Source organism: Suricata suricatta, chromosome 14 (assembly GCF_006229205.1).
Source record: "Suricata suricatta isolate VVHF042 chromosome 14, meerkat_22Aug2017_6uvM2_HiC, whole genome shotgun sequence".
NCBI classification, from domain to species: domain Eukaryota; kingdom Metazoa; phylum Chordata; class Mammalia; order Carnivora; family Herpestidae; genus Suricata; species Suricata suricatta.
In genome coordinates, this window is record NC_043713.1 from 81,964,786 (window position 1) to 81,984,812 (window position 20,027).

Sequence of the window (20,027 nt, forward strand, 5' to 3'; positions counted from 1 at the left end):
AGGAACCATTTCGGGGTGCGTGGGTGGCTCAGTCAGTTAAGCCTCTGACTTCGGCTCAGGTCAGATCTCACGTTCGTGGGTTCGAGCCCCGTGTCAGGCTCTGTGCTGATCTCTAGCTCAGAGCCTGGAGCCTGCTTCCAGTACTGAGTCTCCTTCTCTCTCTACCCCTCCCTGTCTCATGCTCTGTCTCTCTCTGTATCAAAAATAAATAAAACATTTTAAAAAGTTAAAAAAAAAAGGAACCATTTCTTTCACCTAAGAATATAAACTTTTGTGAGGATACCTGATTCTTTTGTTCCTGTTTCTGTTGTGCAAGAAATTCTTCTCTCTCTTTTTCAACTCGAAGTTGCCTTGCTATTTTAAGCATTCGTTGATGATTCTGAACTGTCTCCACCTACAGTAAGGGAATAAGCAGTACATGTTACTGTCAAGTTTAAGAAAGAAATTAGCATGTCATGTGACTCAGACATCCATGTATTTCCTTTTGGCAAACAGTACTCCCTAGAGATGACAGTAAAGTTCCAGACTCCAGGTCTTCAAAGTTCTGGGCTACTGCCTGGGGAGATACCCTTTCTGTCAATGTTATTTGACTCCATCCTCAGATGAACACCCATGCCTTGCTGAATCTTTATTTCCATTCCTAAATCTGTGCAAGTGCTTGGGACTCGGGGCCAAAGTCTTACAGTGCTAAATCTTGCCTTACCCTTTTCTTCAAACGTTCAACTCTCTTAATGAGCTGATCCTTTTCTTCCTCCATTGCACTGATATCCTAAAAAGTAGTCAAGGAGACATTATAAGGAAAAGTATCTTTTTAGAATTGAAATAAAGTTTTCTATGACTGTGCTTCGATCATTTCCACTACATATAACCAGAATATTAAGGAACAAAGATCCTCTTTTGGATAAAGGGCATTTTTATTTCTCCCCAGGGTTCTTTATGCAGGGTAATTTATTTGGCAGCTTAGTGTTCATTTAGAAAAGCAACTAAAACAGGTTATAACGTAGCAAGGTAAAGCTGCCAACCAGCACATTTGTGCTCTGATTCCAAATATGGGCACATGATTTTTCAAAAGTCTTCTCTAATGGAAAGTGTGCAGGTCTAAAAACATGAACACCAGCTGCTGACACCCCATCTGCTCTGTTAAATACCAAACTATATATTCTGCCAATTTTCCATCAAAATTATTTTTAACACTATGGTGTTTTCAAGTCATAAATTTGCATCTGGTTTTGTCAATTAACCAATCTCCTTCCTAAAAATAAAGGCTTTTAAAATAAATCACCTTCCTATTAATCAGCTCCTTAACATTTTTAAGTGAAAACAAACAAAATTCCTTCCTAAACCTAAAAATGAATATCCTAACTATCACAGTAATACTAAAGAGAAAAATAGACACAGTAGTCAGTATTGACAGGATCTGGGAAAACAGGCACTCTTACTACTGGTGGCATTGTATTGAAGGACAGTATCAATAGTCTTTTTTTTTTTAATTTTGTTCATGTTTTTTATTTATTTTTGAGAGACAGAGAGAGACACGTGAGCAGGGGAGGGTCAGAGGGAGAAGGAGACACAGAATCTGAAGCAGGCTCCAGTCTCTGAACTGTCAGGACAGAGTCTGATGCAGGGCTCAAACCCACAAACTGTGAGATCATGACCTGAGCTGAAGCCGGACACTTAACTGACTGAGCCACCCAGGCACCCCCAAAAGTCTTGAAATAAACCTATATACCATCTAGCCTGATAATTCCATGTCTGGGAATTTTTCCTAATAAAATATTCATGGAAGGCCAAGAACTTCTCTATGAGGAGTTTTACAGATGCTAATTACATCTAAAATTTGTAAATTACCCAAATGTCTGAAGATTAAGTAAACTATGGCACAATACAATAAAAGTCATTAAAAATTATGCAGAAGAATGTTTAATGACAGAAAAAGTCATGATATTACTTGAAAGAAATAGATTACAATATTTATATATAGCACAATAAGAAGAAAAAGATTTAAATATATTCACTAAAATGTCAGTAGTAGTTATCTCTACAGTGTGGGATTATGAGTGAATTATTTTCTATTTCTTGCTTATGTTTTCTACAAAGAATATGTTCAAAAACATCCTGGTGATAGTGAAATAAAATGACAGACTCTTGGTTATTTATTATTTCAGTTAACTCAAAAGACGTAATGGAGGAAGAGTGGATGAAGGTCTATCACTCTTCTCTTATACTGTAAGTATCCTACTTACAGATCTTTCTCTCCCATTAATATGAGTTCATCCTTCATTCCTAATGTACTCAACAAACTCTCATTGAGAAACTACCATGTATGGGGCACTGTGATAGACACTGGGGATGCAGTGGTGAACAGGTATATACAGACATGGTCCTTGCCCTCATAGGGCATAAAGATAGTTGGGAAGACAGACATTAATCATAAGTCTAGTAAGTGTTATAAGACAAAAAGAATTGGGGTAACTAATTCATCTAGGAAACCAGAGAAGGCCTCCCTGAGGAAGCAACTTCTATTGTTTCCATGCCTGGTGAGAATGTTAAATTTTTTTTGTAGAATGTTAAATAACATGTGTCAAAAGTCCTAAGGGGCGCCTGGGTGGCTCAATCAGCTGACTTCAGCTCAGGTGATGATCTCATAGTTTGTGGGTTTGAGCCCTGCATCTGAGCTGTCAGCACAGAGCCTGGAGCCTGTTTCAGATTGTGTCTCCCTCTCTCTCCGCCCCTTCCTTGCTCACTCATGAGCTCTCTCTCACTCTCAAAAAAATAAACACTGAAAAAAAAGTTTTTTTAAGTCCTAAAAATTTTCATAGGCTTTAATAAGCAATTCTATTTCTAGAAATTTATTCTAAGGAAACAATCACAAATACCCCCAAATAAACGTATGTATAAGATAACCACAGCATTATCTATAATAGCAAAAGATAAAAAACCAAAAATGTTAACCTATCCATATTATACAAAATTATTTAGTCATTAAAGATCACATTTAGATATGTAACAATGGGAATATATTCAGAATGCAATAATTAAAAAAAACAAGATACAGGGGCGCCTGGGTGGCTCAGTTGGTTAAGCGTCTTGACTTGGGCTCGGGTGATGAACTCACAGTTTGTGGATTCAAGCCCCGCGACGGGTTCTGTGCTGATAGCTAGCTCAGAGCCTGGAGCTGGTCTTTGGATTCTGTTTCCCTCTCTCTTTGACCCTCCCCTGCTCATTCTGTTTCTCTCTCTCTCTCAAAAATAAAAAATAAAAACATTAAAAAAAACCCAACAAGATCCAAATAACTGTGTATAAGCGTGATCCCAAATACCCACAAACACACACACACAAAACCTGAAAGTATCTACAACACAATATTAACAATTGGGTAGTTTTTTCTTCTTTGTTCTTGTCTCTATTTTCTATAACATGTATCATATATGTATATATGTGTGTGTGTATATATATATGTGTGTGTGTGAGTGTGTATATATATATGTATGGTAAAGACCCAAAATGTAATCTTTCTTTTTTTTTATACTTGAGCGATAAGGACAGTATGCACATACATGAGTGGGCAAGAGGGAGAGAGAGACTCTCAAGCAGGCTCCGCACTGATGTGAAGCTCAAACTCATGAATCTGTGAGATAGTGGCCTGAGCTGAAACCAAGAAGTCAGACGCTTAACTGAGTGAGCCACGCAGGTGCCCATTAGAATGTACTCTTTTTTAATCCATGGTAGTGTGGTAGTGGTTTATATAGTACAAAAGAACTCATTATGAGTTTTTCCTGGCTTCATTAATCTCTTTAGTAAAGAGCTAGCAAAGGTCCTACAAAAGAAAATCTGCCACTTGCTAGCACTAGTTTCCATATAGTTTAAGACTCATGCTGAATTACCTAAAAACCAAAAAGGGGAAATCTAATATTCAAATCTAAAAAAAAATTACTATATTTTCTTTTCTTTACCCGTCTTATTTCTGCTGTAGAAAATCCAGATGTCTTGAGTTGCTCACATTCTTTATGCAAAGTTTTAAAGGCCTCCATCAGCTCTTCATACTAAAATAGAAGTTAAAAATTATAAATTAATGACTAGACCCCATAGGCTTTTCTTATCAATTAACTTACAGTGTTTACTTAAGCCATTAGAAAACAGCATTAAAAATACATTTATATAAGATACAAGAAACGTGTGTGTATAAGATCTGGTCATTAAGTACTTCTCCAGCTTCCTCTCTGGTTACTTTCCTAACTCACATCCTCTACTCCAACCACGGGGATCTTTCAATCTTTGGAATATTCTTAGTTCTCATCTCTAGTCTGCACACCCTACTCCCTCTGAGAAAACTCTATGACTTCCTCAACTGGATAATTTCAGCTCATCATCTGTCAGGTCTCAGCACAGATACGACCGTCCTCAGAGAAGACTTTTCTAGCCCTATACCTATTTAGGGCAGAGTGTCATGATACCAGAGTAAATATCATGTAAAATTATAATTGTCTTGTTACTTATCTCTCTCCTACCATTAGACAGCGAGAGTCAGGAGGACAAGAACCCTTCTGATCATGTACAATTATGTATCCTTGGTACCTAGCATGGTGCATAAGTGATATAGATACTCAATAAAAAGTAGTGGAATGAATTTAAAAAATCACAATTCTTACCCAAAATTCTTTTAAAATAGTATTTTTTGTGAGTAATGACAGGAAATAACATTTTTTTTGATTGATCATATCCTACAAATTGGTAAATCATTTATTCTAAAACTCTTCATTCAGGAAGACAATGAGCATTTTTTATTAGGGTCTGTGCTAAATGACTGGCTAAGTGTATAAGTCATTTTATATATATATATATACACACCTTGGATAAGCTTCAAGAACAAACATGTCTTTATTATCATTGATTCTTCCATTAATTATCTGGACAGACTTAGTAAAAACTATTAATAAACTTCCTCCAGAGGAGTTAGTTTTAGTCAAGTTTATTGATGGGGGTGGATAGGGAGGAGAAAATATTTCACACTTATGCTTCTCTATTTCCTACATTATGCAAATAAAGCCTTCAAATGTAGGGTTTGGGGTGGTCTCATTCTTCTGTATTTCTCCCAAGGTATCTACTATAACATTTGACATGATTATTTCCATAAACTTTTCAACTGCCAAAATGTCTTAAGAGATCAATATTGATTCTATTTTGAATGACTGCCACATCTATCCAAAATAACGAAACATGGATGAAGAAACATTTAGTTTTAATTGCTTTGATTCAATCCCAATTTTGAGTACACACTGTATAGAAGCAACTCTATAAAACCCTGGAGGAAAACACAGACCGCATAATCTGTTGGGAGAAACAGATTGACAAACTATTCACAATAAACTGCCACAAATAAGTCTATGTATATAGTATATAATGAAAGCACAAAGTGCTAAACAGAGGCACTTTTAAAAAATCAAAGTCCTTTGAAATCTTAAGCTTGAATCTTCTCTGTCAATGGTCTTTGACCAGTAGTGTGCTTTGAAATTCTAGGACCAAGTGCCACATCAGCCAGAATCCTCAGTAGTTAAGAGCTATAGTTAAGACTATAAGGTCAGAACCCAATATCCTAAAACTCCAGAAGGAAAATGCACTGGTCCTAAAACTCCAGAAGGAAAGTACACTGAAATTTCAAAGTCCTGGCTCTTTCTCTATCTTCTGCCTTACTGGGAAGTCCTTTGAGATCTCAAGCCTAGCTTCTTTGCCTATACACAATCCTCTTGGGGGCTTGCATATCGTGATTTGTCTGGGACAGTGTCAATTCACACCTTTGCCTAATTATTATGATAGTTCCTTTCTCTCTGATTTGGATGACAAATTGTGTAGTCACCTAACTGATAAGGAAAGTGCTTCACAATCCCAAACCTAAAATCCTACCTATCCACAATTCTTAATAAATTATTCTAAAACCCTAATTTCAGGATTTTTTTCTATCTACATACCCCTATCACTGAAATGGTATTTGTGTGCAAAAGTCACTATTTTCATACATGATTGCAGTTGGACATTACTAACAACTATTTTACCTTTTGGTGCTACCTATAAATACAGAGAAGCAAATAAGCTAGAGAGAGATTAATGAGTATTTGAACATGTGCATGTTGACAGCCATTACAGATAGTTTAAAAATGCCATCTGTGTATTGCATACCTGTTTATTGGTATCAGCCACTGTTTCATCCTGAAGAAATTCACTTGGTACCTCAAGTTTTATTAAAAAACGAGCTAAATATGCTCTTTTCTTCAGTTCATTAGTCCTCTGAAGAAGCCAGTGGAGCACTGGATAAATTACAGGCTTACTTCCAATCACCAGTCCCTGACGAAAGGTACTCCTATAAAAAGAAAATAAATACGTGTGCATGTGCCAACCCCCTTATAAGTAAAACTTGAAAAGAGATAAAAGCTCAAAACCTAATTTACAAGTTCCTGATGGCTTTCCCTGACTATTTAAAAAGAAAATTAAACCAAGGCTATCTAAAGTCATCCTGTATATCACCAACAAACATAAAATTAGACCTTCAGTATATCACTGGACTATAGAAGAGGTTGTATTGGAATCATTAATTGGTACAGTCAGCCTTAATGCTTCATTGACCGGGCAGATTTAAGTTATTGCTCCTATCTAAGATGGCAGATAAATGATAAATGATAAAATGGGACAGTGGATTTGCCTGACTTTTTTGATTAGGGGAAAAAATGACCCACTTAAGACTTCTCCCTGACAAAATAATAAAGTTCAAGATTATTTTGAAATTCAGTGATAATCTAAAGCCATTGACTAAGGGAGACCAGGTAGAGCCCAGAAATTCTGACTGTAGACTATGAAGGTTTGGATATTAAAGCATAGCTTTAAGAAAGTAACACGTGATCAGATTCTTACATGTCTGTCACATTTCCTGGAGGTTTGTATTTAAGGATACCAAGAAGGCTCAGCATCCTTTTGGCTGTCTGCTCTGGCATCTCCTCTCTGATATCAACAATTTGCTAACAAATAAAGAAATTGAAAAAATAAGTTATTGTTATATATCTAACAAAAAACAATATTTAAACTCGCCGACAAAATTGTTCTGCTAGAGCACAACAGGTACAATGGACTCTTCATAAAACAGATTAAGAATGGAAGCCCCCAGATTCCAAGTGAGGGTACATACAAGTCAGATCAAGATTCGTATTAAGAACGTCAAGTTTAAAAAGTATCCAGTGGAAAGACTAGTGTATAAGAAACATGAGCTAACTTGCAATACAATAAAACCTTTCGTAAAAGCATTTTCATTCCAAGACCAAATCTATTTATGTTTGAAGTAGAGACATGATTTCTAAATAAGGTACAAATAGATAATTTAATTATTAAGTTAGTAGAGAAACCTTAAAGAACATTTATTTTTACTTTATAGGCATGGAAAATAAGGCCCAGAGGTTAAATAAATTGCCCGAGACTCACAGATACTTAGGGGCAGAAACTGGCTTTCCTGCTACCCTTTTCATCACAAGAAAGAGAAAACTCTTACCTTCGGGTCAATCTCAGCCAGAATATCATTGAGAATTTGCAATAGTTGCATTGGCTCCAGGGAATCAAATGTGATTAAATTATAGTTCTTCCTAAAAGGCTCCTTATTGAGATTGTCCACAATGAATTTGATTTGATCACTCATAATTAGGTCTTATAACTAAAAATAGAGATAAAATTCCTTAATACTGGTAATAAATGTTCTGGAAAAAATCAGTATTAAGTTTATAGGAAGTAGGCATGAAAAGTGTAATTCTACATGGCACACAAAATGCTAAGAAAAGGGTCGTTTTGTTGAAAGAAATCAGAATATGAAGACCTTATTATGAATGTTACAGTACATACTGTTAATATTTAATACCAAATGTTTTTGTATATGCATCTGGCATGACAGCAATCATTTGAGTTAACAATGAATTAATATGGACAAATGAGTGATAAATTCCACCTACATTAACATCTTTTCCATTCAGCTCCACAACTACCTAGGGGTAGTTGTTAGGCTACAGGCATGGTTCTAATTTCATTTTAATTAGCAGCCCATGTTTAAAAATTGGGAGTTTTTTTTTTTACATTAAAATCCAGACGTCTAGTTTCCTGTCAAAATCAGATCTGACAACCCTGGACACACATTTGCGCACAGCCACACCCAACTGAAGCTGAATGGATGCTATAGCCTTAGCCTGGGTATGCTCTCTCTGGTTCTGTTCCGGTTTCCTCCACCACACACTCTTCACCATCATCTACTCTGCTGCCCTTGAGTAATTCAGGCCCATGTTTCCCGGGCCTTCAATTAGGAAACAGCCTCAAGTTTTCTGGCCCCCGCTTCTCCTATTCCAAATCATTTGTATGATCCTCCCTGTTGACAAAATAAAGTCCAATGTCTTGGATTTCAAGACTCTTCAGGATCTAGCTCAATTTAGCTTTCCCAACTTTATTTCCAAATTGTTACCTTTCATTCTTTTAAACTTCCCCAACCTGAAATAGTTACTGCTCCCTTGTTTTTCCACATCTGCCTTCAGTTGTTGCTGTTTTCTTGCCTCGAAAGACTGTTCCTTGCCTGATCTCTACAGGTGCAAGTCCTAACAGTCTTTCAATCTCTGCCCTCCAAATGCACGTCCCTCCAGGAAGTCATTCTCTATCTCCCACCTTCTGTATCGGAGTAACACCTCTACTGCCCTCCAGGTTAACCACACTTTATCTGCACTGCTCTCTTACAGGTACTTCTCTGTTCTGTACTAATTATTTACATACATCTTCTCTTCTTTACTAAAACTATAAATTCCATGAGGACATAGCCGTGCCTAATTCCATCTGTGACTACCCACTGCATCAAAACAGTGACTTCATCAAAACATAGACTGGATGAATGCGTCCACAGGCCCAAGGCCATAAAAAACAAAAACAAAAAACATATGCATAAGTAGGTTGGTGGTGATCATAACTTTTTTAAAAATTAAATATTTGATTATTTAACAGCTGAAATGGCTTTACCGAGGTTCCTAGTGTTTCCTGCATGAAGATATCGCTTGTTTAGTAGGGGAAGCAGTGGTAGAAACTTGCAGGCGACAATTTTTTAAACTAGCAATTTTAAAAATGAATTAAAAGATGAACTGCTAAAAAAAGAAATACAGAAAAAACTACTTCAGTGTTCCCTAACAGTTTTTAAGCATGAAATGAATAGATGCTATTTTATCAAAGTTGGGGCTGCCTGCATTTTGCTCTAAAATAGATTCTTTTTAATTGGGTGGGTGGAGCTGGATATTTGGAAAACATCAAATGTAAAGATATTATCATTTCCCCATAACTATACAAAAATTATGAGTAAAGATTACTATGGCTGAAAAATAAGTCAAAAGACAGTAGAAAGGATAATCAATGAGGTTTAAAATTTTGAGGTGCCCTGCAATCCATAAAAGGAAAACTTGCGTAAATTAGGTAAAAATCCACACTGGAGACGCAAGCTTTTCATTGTCAAAAGCATTTTAAGTAAAAGTCCATGGCATAATCTTCACACATAATATTTATTTAATTTTAATGATTTAGAAATTATGTATATAATATATACACACACATATACTTTTCTTCCCTTTCAGAAAAAACAAACCACTTGGATAAACGAGTACAATGTCACCAGGAGAGGAAAACAAGGCAGTTGGGTCCCCCACCCTGGTCGCCCACCAGCTTTCAGATGGTCACCGGCTGAGGACAAAGACGTACTGAACAGGTAGGTTGTCTAAGCCCAGTGGGCTCAGAGCTCTAAAAATAGCAAAAGCAATTACTCTCCCTCTGCCAGCGGAAAGTCGCCACACTAATTCACGAGCACTTACCCACATAAGAGCCCAAGGGGGTGGGGGTGGAATTAAAACCAGGACGTGCGTTTATCTGGCACAACTCGGGACAGAAACGACACTGCCCTGGTCCCAGGCTGGCACCAGCGCGGGACCAGCAGCCTCTTAGGATTCCTCAAAATAGTGTTCCCCCTCCCCCGCCACCGCGGCTCGGGAAACGGGACAGGGGACCCCACGTCGGACCCAGGCACCTCGCTGGGGGTCATCTGGGCTCCCCGACTGCTCAACCCTCGGAGGAGAGGCCTGCAGCCCCGCGAGGCCCGGCAGGCACCGACCCCGGCGTTGAGGGCTTAACGGCCGCGACCCTCCCCGGGCGAGGCGCTGCCCTGGGAAGCGGGAGGAGCACGGCGTTCTTTCCTTTTGCGGGGGCTCAGGGGAGTTTCCGAGCGCGGGTTGGCGAGGTTACCTCAAATTCTCCTCAAGAAACCACTTTCCCCCCCCGCAGGAGGGATCCAGGCTCTAGTGGGTTCCTAGAGACGAGCTCCTTGGCAACGGTTGCTAGGCCGTGGCGTTACGTCACTTCCGGCGGGTGGGCCAGGCGGTTCCGCGGGGCCCTCGGGGGCGCGCGCTGGGGTCGAAGTCCCAGGCCGGAAGAGTGGCGTGCCCGGCCCACGTGCGAAGTGGGTTCACGGGTCCTGCGCCACGGTGAGGAATGGAGAACACTGTACTTCGTGGTGTCAGCTGGCAAGGAAACTATGAGAAGAAAAAAACAACTGAATTCCTCACACCCTGAAAACGTAGTTGCCTTTTCAAACATCTTGGAAAAAACCAACTACAGATTTAGCATTAGTCTTAGAGCAAAATAAAACAAACAAAAGAAACAAATTCCATAGTAGGCATCTCCTATGTGTCTTGCCCTGTGCTGGCTGCTGGGGATGCAAAGGAAGCCGGGAACTATGAGGGTTCTGCCCTCGAGGGCCGATAGAAACAATTTAAAGGCAACTCCAATAATACTATGATAAATGCCATCACAAAAGGACCCAAAGATGGGGGAACCCAGATGAAGTATCCCAAGTTTATTTGGGGCCTAACGGACGATACTCTTCGGAAAGGTTCCATTGGTAAAAATGATGTTTAGGGACCAGTGAAAACTAACCATTTGGGAAAGGGGATATTTTTTGGCAGAGAGAACAGAAAATTGCAAGATGAATCCATTGCTGGCTGCCTTCTGACTATTGAACTATCAAGCAGAGGCGTCCTGTGGGGCATTTGGAGGAAAACAAAGACCCAGCTCACAGATAGATGCTCATGAGGAGTTGGAGGAGATAACACTTCAAACCCTGAAAAATTAAATAATTTAAATAACTTTGGGAAAAAAACAAAAGATTCTCCGTAGGGATTGCATAAATAATTGATCCTTGTGGGCGTATTAAGTGATTCTCTGGGCAACTGGATTTGAAACCTGGGTCTGCCATTTTGTGGCTTCACCTTTCTGAACGTTCCTTGCCTGTCTATAAAATGTGGTTCTAATAACACCTTCCTCAAAGGGCTGATGTGAGGATGGAGTTGGCAAAGGGAAAGTGATTACAACAGTGCATGACATTGGAGGAGCTGAGGAGGTTTACCTTTTTTCCCCTACCTGAAAAAAAAAAAGAGAGAGAGAGATGGTTAGATTTGCTCCTTCTATAGAGTCTACAGATGTAGGCTATAGAAAGAGAAGAGTGGTTTATCGAGTAGTTTTTAGTTCCTCCTCTGCGTGTTGCAGCTACTATAGAAACACTATACTTTTCAGTTATGAGAAGGCAATCCTGTGTAAATTCAAGTAAGTAATGGAATCCCCTCTGCACTCAAACATGAATGATTTTATGTTTAGTGTGGTTGCTCTGGAGCACATGAATTTGAGGCTGGGCAGCATGCTTCCTGGCATCCATATACTGAGAAGCTTATATTCCAACTTGAAATAAGAAAAGAGAGACATAGAGAAGCCAGCTCATATTAGGTCTCTGCCTATCTATAGGGCCTTACTGGCCAAGGAAGTCTTGCTACCACCCTCTGATTCATTTAAGAAAACCTTGAATGGATTCATTGAAGAGTCCAAGAGGAACTTCTCAGCAATAATTCCACACCACTGAGGGCTGATAACATACCAAGTCAAGCCACCCGCATGACGACTTTTTTCCTCTTGGATGCTATGTTGAGTCTTCCTTGTAAACCTCCAAAGATGCCTCTTAGCTGAACTATGTTTGGCATTTTTAAAGCATTTTAATAATTTTTTAATGTTTATTTTTGAGAGAGAGAGAGAGGATGAAAGTGGGTCAGCATGCGAGTGGGGGAGGGGCAGAGAGAAAGGGACAGAGGATCTGAAGTGGGCTCCACACTGACAGCAAGAGCCTGATATGGGGCTAGAACTCACGAATCACAAGACCATGACCTGAACCAAAGTCGGATGTGTAACTGACTGAGCCACCCAGGTGCCCCTATATGAGACATTTTTAATAGCTGAAGGGAAGTCCGGTTATATGAGACAGTTTTTCTGAAAGATTCCCACCCTTACCCTGATTCTATATTTAAAAAAAATAGCTACATACATACATACAACTCACCCATTTTGTTTGTTTATTTGTTTGTTTATTTTGAGAGAGACAGAGACAGAGCGAGCTGGGGAAGGACAGAGGTGGGGAGACAGAGAATCCCAAGCAGGCTCTGCACTGCCAGTACAGAGCCCAACGCAGGGCTCAAACCCATGAACCATGAGACCATGATCCGAGTTGAAACCAAGAGTAGAGATGCTTAGCCAACTAGGCCACCCAGGCACCCCTATTTTATTTATTTATTATTTAAGGTTCATTTATTTTGAAAGAGAGAGAGAGCAGGGGAGAGGCAGAGAGAAAGGAGGACAGATGATCCAAAGTGGGCTCTGTGCTGACAGCAGACCCCGATTCAAGGCTTGAAATCACAAGTGTAAGATCATGACGTGAGCTGAAATTGGATGCTTAACCAACTAAGCCACACAAACGCCCCCAATTCACCCATTTAAAGTGTATAATTCACACTAATTCACAAAGATATATGCATCCCTATATTTATTACAGCATTATTTACAATAGCCAAGATATGGAAGCAACCCAAGTGTTCGCTGATAAACAAATGGATAAAGAAGATACACACACACACACACGCACACACACATACGCAGGAATATCTTGCCACTTGCAACAACAAGGATGGACCTAGAAGGTATAGTGCTAAGCAAAATAACTCAGAAAGACAAATACCATATAATTTCACTCATATGTGGAATCTAAAAAACAAAACAAATGAACAAACAAAGTCATACCTATAAATACAAAGAACAAACTGATGATTGTCAGAGGGAAGGGGTGGGGAGATGGGCAAAATAGTTGAAAGGGAGTGGGAGAAACAGGCTCCCAGTTAAGGAATGACTAAGTTATGAGAATAAAAGGCAGAGTGTAGAGAGTATAGTCAATAATATTGTAATAGTGATGTACGGTGACAGATGGCATCTACACTTGTGGTAAGTCTAATATAACGTACAGGAAAATTGAATCACTTATGTCGTATACCTGAAAACAGTGTTAACAATGTGTGTCAACTATACTCAAATTTTTAAAAATTATTATAAAAAATAAAGTATACAATCAATGGCTTTTAGCTTACTTACAAACTTGTGCAACCATCAGCACTATCTAAATACAGAACATTTTCATCACCCCAAAAAGAAACCCTATATTCTTTAGCCATCATCTCTTAGTTCCTGATTTTCAAAAACTCTGTCACCTCCTAGCCATGGCAACCACTAATCTGCTTTCCTTCTCTATGAATATACCTTTTCTGGACATTTCATATAAAAGGAATCATAAAGTATGTGGCTCTTTGTGTCTGGCTTCTTTCACAGGGTTCATCCATGCTGTAGCATGTATCAGTACCTCATTTCATTTTGTGGCCAGAATAAAATTCCATTGTTCATCCATTCCTCAGTTGGTGGACATTTGGATTGTTTCCACTTTGGCTATAATGAACAGTGGTGCTATGAACATCCATGTACATACCTCCACTGTCTCATAGATAAAGCACTTCCATTGGCCAAGTCAGATGAACAAGGTATGTACATCAAGGACGTTGGTGAGTGGGAGGTGGGTGGCCATTCATTCTTGGGTTTGTCTTTTCAATTCTTGTTCATCTTAGCCTCTTGGGTGCTCATAGTTGTAGACTACAGAACCCAAGATGTGGATTCTTTAGCAGTTTTTGGTTGTCACAACAAACTGTTGTTGAAGCCTACTTGTCCCTTGCTACCAAAGCACTAAAATTCCCAATATGCTTCTCACCGGAAGCCCTCTGTAAAAATGCTGTTACAAGGAAGTATGCTTTAAAAGTTCACGAGCCTCTAGTGGAGAAGAGGGTAGGGACAGGTGTGGAGGAGGTGAGAGAAACTAGAAGCTGCCCCTTACGACGCCCTTATTTAACTTTGTTGCTACTGCAAGGCCATCCATTGTTGTGAATCTCTGTTCTGCTTATTCATAGAGGGAAAAATCACTCCTGGCAAGTGTATTTTTTAACAACCAGTTTAGTACAAGATTAAAATAAGGTGGGGTTCATTATTTCATGCAATTGTGAAGTCCAAGGATATTCTACCTTCAGGTATGGCTTGATTCGGTCAATGATGTCATCTTGACACTCTTTCTCCCTCCACTTCTCTGTCTCTTATCTCCACTTCCCTCTGAATGGGCTGCTAGTAGCAAGAGGTTTACACTCATCCAGCCTGGCAACCTCCCTAAAAGTAGAATCTTTTCTCCAATAGTTCCAGCAAATTCCTAGGGCCGACTCTTCACTGGTCTCAAGGATGTCAGACCATTCTTGAATCAACTGCTATGACTCTGATAGCTGAGTCAGGTGAGGGCAACTCCCAAAAAAGGAAGAGCAGGGTTCTGTTACCAGGGATAGAGATCCAACGCAAACAAGAACAGCAGATGTCTCCTACAGTAATCAGTGAAGGAGGTTGAATATTTTTTTAAGTTTATTTATTTATTTGAGAGAGAGTGTGTATGTGCATGCATGTGCCAGCAGGGGAGGAGCAGAGAGAGAGAGAGAGAGAGAGAGAGAGAGAGAGAGAGAGAGGGAGAAACCTAAGCAGGCCCCATGCTGTCAGTACAGAGTCCAACATGGGGCCCAGTCTCATGAACTGTGAAGTCATCATGACCTGAGCTGAAATCAAGAGTTGGCCTGTTAATGGACTGAGCCACCCAGGCACCCCAAGGGAAGGTGGTTAAATCTTAAAAGGGGGGTAAGCAGAACCAGAAGAGGAAGAAATAAGCCTGTACTTATTGTGGGGAGTATCTGTATCATTGCAAACCTTCTCCTTGATTTGCTCCCAACAAATCATCTTTCATCAATTCAAGCTTCCATCGTGGGCTAAGTGTGGTCTTGAGATGTCAGCAGACCCCCCAGGTCCCCACAAAAATCTGAGGATGCTGTGAACATAATGCCTCCAGCCCCTGCTCATTTCAGAACTTCCAAACAAGAACTTTCCTGTGCAGAGTACAGGGAAGCTAAGCCAATTTTTCTGTTTTTGGTATTAAATTTAGACCTTTCATCCTGACCATGAGATATTTCTGGATTCTGCATGAGTATTCAGAGAATGCCAGTTTTCAAGATGCTATCCCATCTGGGGCTCCTCTGCACACTGCCCGCTTTAGCTCATTCTTTCAAAACTGGGAAAAATGACCCAGACACAGGAACAAATTTGGAAGTGGGTTATTCTGCTATCCATTAATTGTCATTTAATGCCGTTGCCATCTAGGTTACTTGGAGAGAAAAGACATCCAATTTAAACAGAAACCTGAATTGAGTTTTGCATATATCCTAAATTGTCTTCGTTCTGGCAATTTAATCTTGTGGGTATGTTTAGTAGCACAATGTGCTTTTCTAAAAGGTAAGAAGATAAATAATATGTGAAATATTCAGTTGGATGGATGAGATTCCAGAAGTCTTGTTAAATGTGTGTCTGGTACTACATTTTTGTAAAATAGTTTTTTAATGGGTTTGGGGAGATTAATGGGCAATGTAGAAGAGTCAAATAATATGCAATTCCTATTAAGTCCTTGGGCACAAGTATGGATTGAAAAATAGGATGTATCTAACACTTTTATTGGGCTCAAATAATAATCATGTCACTTACTAAGTGCTTACTATTTGTCAGGAACTCTGTTAAATGCTTCCCCTATGTGTTGGAATTTATTAAAATATTTATGTGCGCACTCCTTCTGTTTCCCCTCCTCTGGAAACAATTTACATTGCCTTGAGATTTGCAGGCTGAAACCAGAAGCTGTGCTTCCTGCCTTTTGTAAAGGTCTTTAGTCTCTGGGGGAGATGATACTGGCTGTGGAGAGAGGAGTTCCTTCCAGAGTAAGGAGAGAGAAGAAAGATGCTAAGAATGAGAAAGGATCACAGGTTGATGGTTCTGGAGCAGCTCCTAAGAAGGGAGAAATACCCTGTGGAAGCCACATTATGAATCCAGTAGCTTCTGGTGTGGCCCAAACTCCTTGTCCCAGGCCTGACATGGAAATATCAGTTGATTCTATTGAAACTGAAAGGACCGGGCAGTCTGGGGTGATGGGTGGGTAATCAAACATTCCCCAGGATGGGCCAGTGACAGAAGACTACAAGTGACTCTCTGAAGCCTTGCCCCCTCAGAAGAGCCCACGGACTTGGCAACACCCAAGATGTGTGTGAGAAGGAGATGCCCGATTGCGACAGGATGGGATCTCAGACTTGGATTTCAGTTGATTATAAAATAATGTCCTTCCTCTTGCAAATCTGAGCTGTGGGGTAAAATGGCTAATCTCTGTAACTGTCAGCTTCCTAGCAGGAGAAAGATGGCATGGTCTGGGTAATTGAGAAGAGCTTAATAAAGGACCACTTATAAAGGTGTGGGCAGGGTTTAGGGAAACTAACAAAGAACCAACAACAAAGACAGCCATTGCTGCCTTAATGCTGAGTCAGCAAGAGGAGGGAACAGGCACCAAAAGCCCGATAGAGCAGCTCTGTGGGGAAAGTTGCCTAACAGGACCCATTAGATGCGGCCAGTCATGACCTCACTCCTTCCACCCTCTGATCTCCCATCTGGCTTCTCATTGGCTAACCCCAAAAGAGTGCCAGAGGGGCAGGCAACCCTGCTTGGATCATCAGTACAGACTGGGCCCCCAGGACACAGAGCCAGGAAGAAAATGGTGGACTGAGGATCTGAGGGGCAGACTGAATGAATTATAAATTGAATTCTAAATTGAATTATACAATCCAAGTGATGCGCACAAAGGCCTGGTGAGTTTACCCAAACTAGCCCCATGTCTCCAAGTGCCCCTGGCTCTCTAGCTCCAGGCATGGCATGGAGTTAGGCCTGATTTCATTTCAGCACACTGCCCACATCCACATTGTCTCATTTGATCTTTACAAGTCTGCAAAGACAATATTGTTTTTTCTATTTTATAATTAAGGAAATTGAGGCCTGGGGAGGTAGTAGAGGGCCCAAGGTGACATACCTACCTGGTAGCTGACTGAGCCAAGATTCAGACATGGGTCGGCCTGATCCCAAAGCCATTTTCACCAGCCTACTAAACTGGCTGAAAACCGGCCCAACAGAGTCTGAAGGAAGGATCATAAATCAGAGCAGGAGGCAAAGGGATTTTCTGTGTGGGAGGGCCAGTGTTAACATGCCGTCTGGCTTTCTCTGCCTACAAGGGCTTGCCAAGGAAAGTCTTCTCTTACCCAGGTAGGGCTAATGGTTTAAAATCCAAGTGCTCACCCTCGAATCACAGAGGGGGAAGACAGAGAGAAAACACTTGGTCCATGATGGGAAAAAAAGTGTATTTTCATTTCAAATGCCTTTCAAGTTCTTTTTTTCCCAGCTGAATGTTGGTGTATTTATAGAATTCAGGGGGAGTATTTAAGGGTAACCAGCAGTGGAGCTGCATTTGAGGCCATCAGGAAGATCCACATCACGCAGGAAAAGGTTGATGGGAGGGGACAAGTAAAGGCCAAGATCAGCAGGGCACAAACTGGCCTTCTTCTTCATGTTGCCAAGAACTTTTCTCCCTTCTGGGCTGATGACGCCAAATCCAAGTCTATAAGTGTGCTATAGATGGAATGACAGGACCGAAATGATGGGCAAATGGATGAATGGTGAAATGAATTGTGGTATAAATATACACCAGAATGTTATAGAACCATAAAAAAAGACATAAGTACAGACACCTGCTACAGTATAGATGAACCTTGAAAACCTTTTGTTGAGTCAGAGAAGCCAGACACAAGAGTCCACATTCCATATGATTCAATTTATGAGAAATATCTATAACAGACAAATCCATAAAGACAGAATGCAGACTGGTGATTTCTAGGGGTGAGGGGAGGGGAGAGTGTGGGGCACGTGCATAATGAGCACAGGATTTCCTTCTGGGGTGATGGAAATCTTTTGGAGATGGAGGTAGTCAGTGCACACTATTGTGAATGTTCTAGATGTCACCGAATCATTCCCTTTAAAGATGTTAATTTTATACAATGTGAATTCCACCTGAATCAAAAAGAAAGGTTGGGCAGTCAGGGCCCCCGGGGGGTCAACCATCCACTCTAAGTCTTCAGGGCTGTCTTTATGCCCTCGGCTGAAGTCCCAGCACTGCAAGCCTGATTTCATTCCAGGCTGGCCTTCTCTCTCTACTCCCCGGCCACTGGCCTCCTTTCAGTGGCTCACACACACCAAAGCTGTCCCAGCCTCAGGATCTTGGCATTGCTGTTTGCCCCTCCCTGGCCCCTCCCTGGCCCCAGATCTTCCCTGGCCTGCCTCCGCCTCCTCATTCAGGAGAGGGAAATGAAGTGGAGTAGAAAATATCACACAGAATAAGGTAAACATTTCTGTGTCAGAGATATTTTTGCTGTGTCATAAAGCACTTCAAATTTATTAGCTTAAAAACAACGCCCCACCTCCCTCCCAGTCTGTGAGGCAGCGAGCCTCAGTGGGGCAGTTTTTCTGCTCCATGTGGGATGTGCTGGGGTTGACTTGTGGCTGAATTCAGCTGGGGGTCATCTGGGGCTAGAACACCCAGGAGGGCTTCCTTCCTCTCCAGGCTTCAGATCCGGCTGCCATTTCTCCTTGATGTGGACGCCCTGTCCCCTTGTGGTCTGTCATCACGGGGGCCTCACCTGCCCTCCTCACATGACAGCAGGGTAAGAAGAGCATAAACGTGGGAGCCACCAGGCAGGCCTCTTAAAGCACACACCCGGACGGCAGTGCCATTATCGTTGCGTTCTGTGATCCAAGGAAGTCTGAAGACCTTCCCTGATTCAAGAAAAGAAGAAACAGACTCTACCTCTGGATCAAGCAGCAGGAACAACGTTTGCTAAATGGTTGGCACACATCTTTGCAGACAATCTACCATGATTGTTTTGTGAAGGTTTTATTTCAGTTTAATAAAAAGGCATGTGTGTTCTTTGGGTCACTCGACAAACATATTTCTTGCTGTGAGTCATATCAAAAGGTTTGAAAAACACATGTCTTCCTCATCCCTTTTTAAGGTTCTATAATCACTTAGTACTCTCTGAACTCAAGTTACTCCCATTAGAATATAAGCTATCTGAGGGCAAGGACTCTATCTTGTTCTTACTACATCCCCAGCACCTAACAGGGCCTGATACTTAATAGGTGCCTAGTAAACATCTGTTGCTGTAAAATAGGTAGCAACAGCTATCAGTTATGGGGCGCTGAGCACTTAAAGCACTGTCTCATTTAATTCATTCAACACCTATTTGAGCACCTACTTTGTGATGGGTGCTATTCTAGCTGCTGGTGGAATATCAGTGAACACAAGAGACGATAATCCTTGCCCCCACCGAGTTTACATTTCACTATGATACTAGAATAGTACTGAGATCTGTTGATACTATTTTGACAGATAAGGAAACTGAGAGTCAGAGAGGTCAGGCAACCTGCCCAAGGTCACACAGCTAATAATTTTACCTTGACCTGGCTCTGCTCCATTTTGCAGCAAACATTGGGTTTTACCCAGAGATCAATCTAAGTGGTTACAGATCTCAATTCCTGCAGTTGCTTCCCTGAAGGATCAAACTTGTCTTTCTGGGAATCAGACGCAGGCAGTGGGAAAAGGTGAGTCCCATGACCTCACAGTCCCTGCGCCC

At 40.8% G+C, this 20,027-nt stretch overlaps 1 protein-coding gene and 1 long non-coding RNA gene across 5 annotated transcripts in view; both read right to left on the reverse strand.

Moving 5' to 3' along the window:
* Positions 1–10,571, reverse strand: part of IFT81 (intraflagellar transport 81) — an 84,657-nt gene extending 74,086 nt beyond the window's left edge. The window contains exons 1-7 of one of the 4 annotated variants that reach the window (XR_003902495.1): positions 10,288–10,571; positions 7,532–7,690; positions 6,904–7,007; positions 6,175–6,355; positions 3,954–4,043; positions 704–769; positions 284–394 (exon numbers count right to left, since the gene is read on the reverse strand). Coding sequence is in view for 3 of the 4 variants with exons in the window: in XM_029922042.1 (XP_029777902.1) it covers positions 284–394; positions 704–769; positions 3,954–4,043; positions 6,175–6,355; positions 6,904–7,007; positions 7,532–7,675 (696 nt within the window). In the remaining variant the exon portion in view is untranslated. Of the gene's footprint in view, positions 1–283; positions 395–703; positions 770–3,953; positions 4,044–6,174; positions 6,356–6,903; positions 7,008–7,531; positions 7,691–9,860; positions 9,878–10,287 lie in introns of those variants that run through there. The other 3 variants (XM_029922042.1, XM_029922039.1, XM_029922041.1) reach the window with 3 other exon arrangements.
* An 8,201-nt stretch (positions 10,572–18,772) lies between these two features.
* The window catches only part of LOC115277729, a 93,133-nt gene continuing 91,878 nt past the window's right edge, over positions 18,773–20,027 (reverse strand). The window contains exon 4 of the long non-coding RNA XR_003902496.1: positions 18,773–19,170. This is a non-coding gene — a long non-coding RNA (uncharacterized LOC115277729). The remainder of the gene's footprint in view (positions 19,171–20,027) is intronic.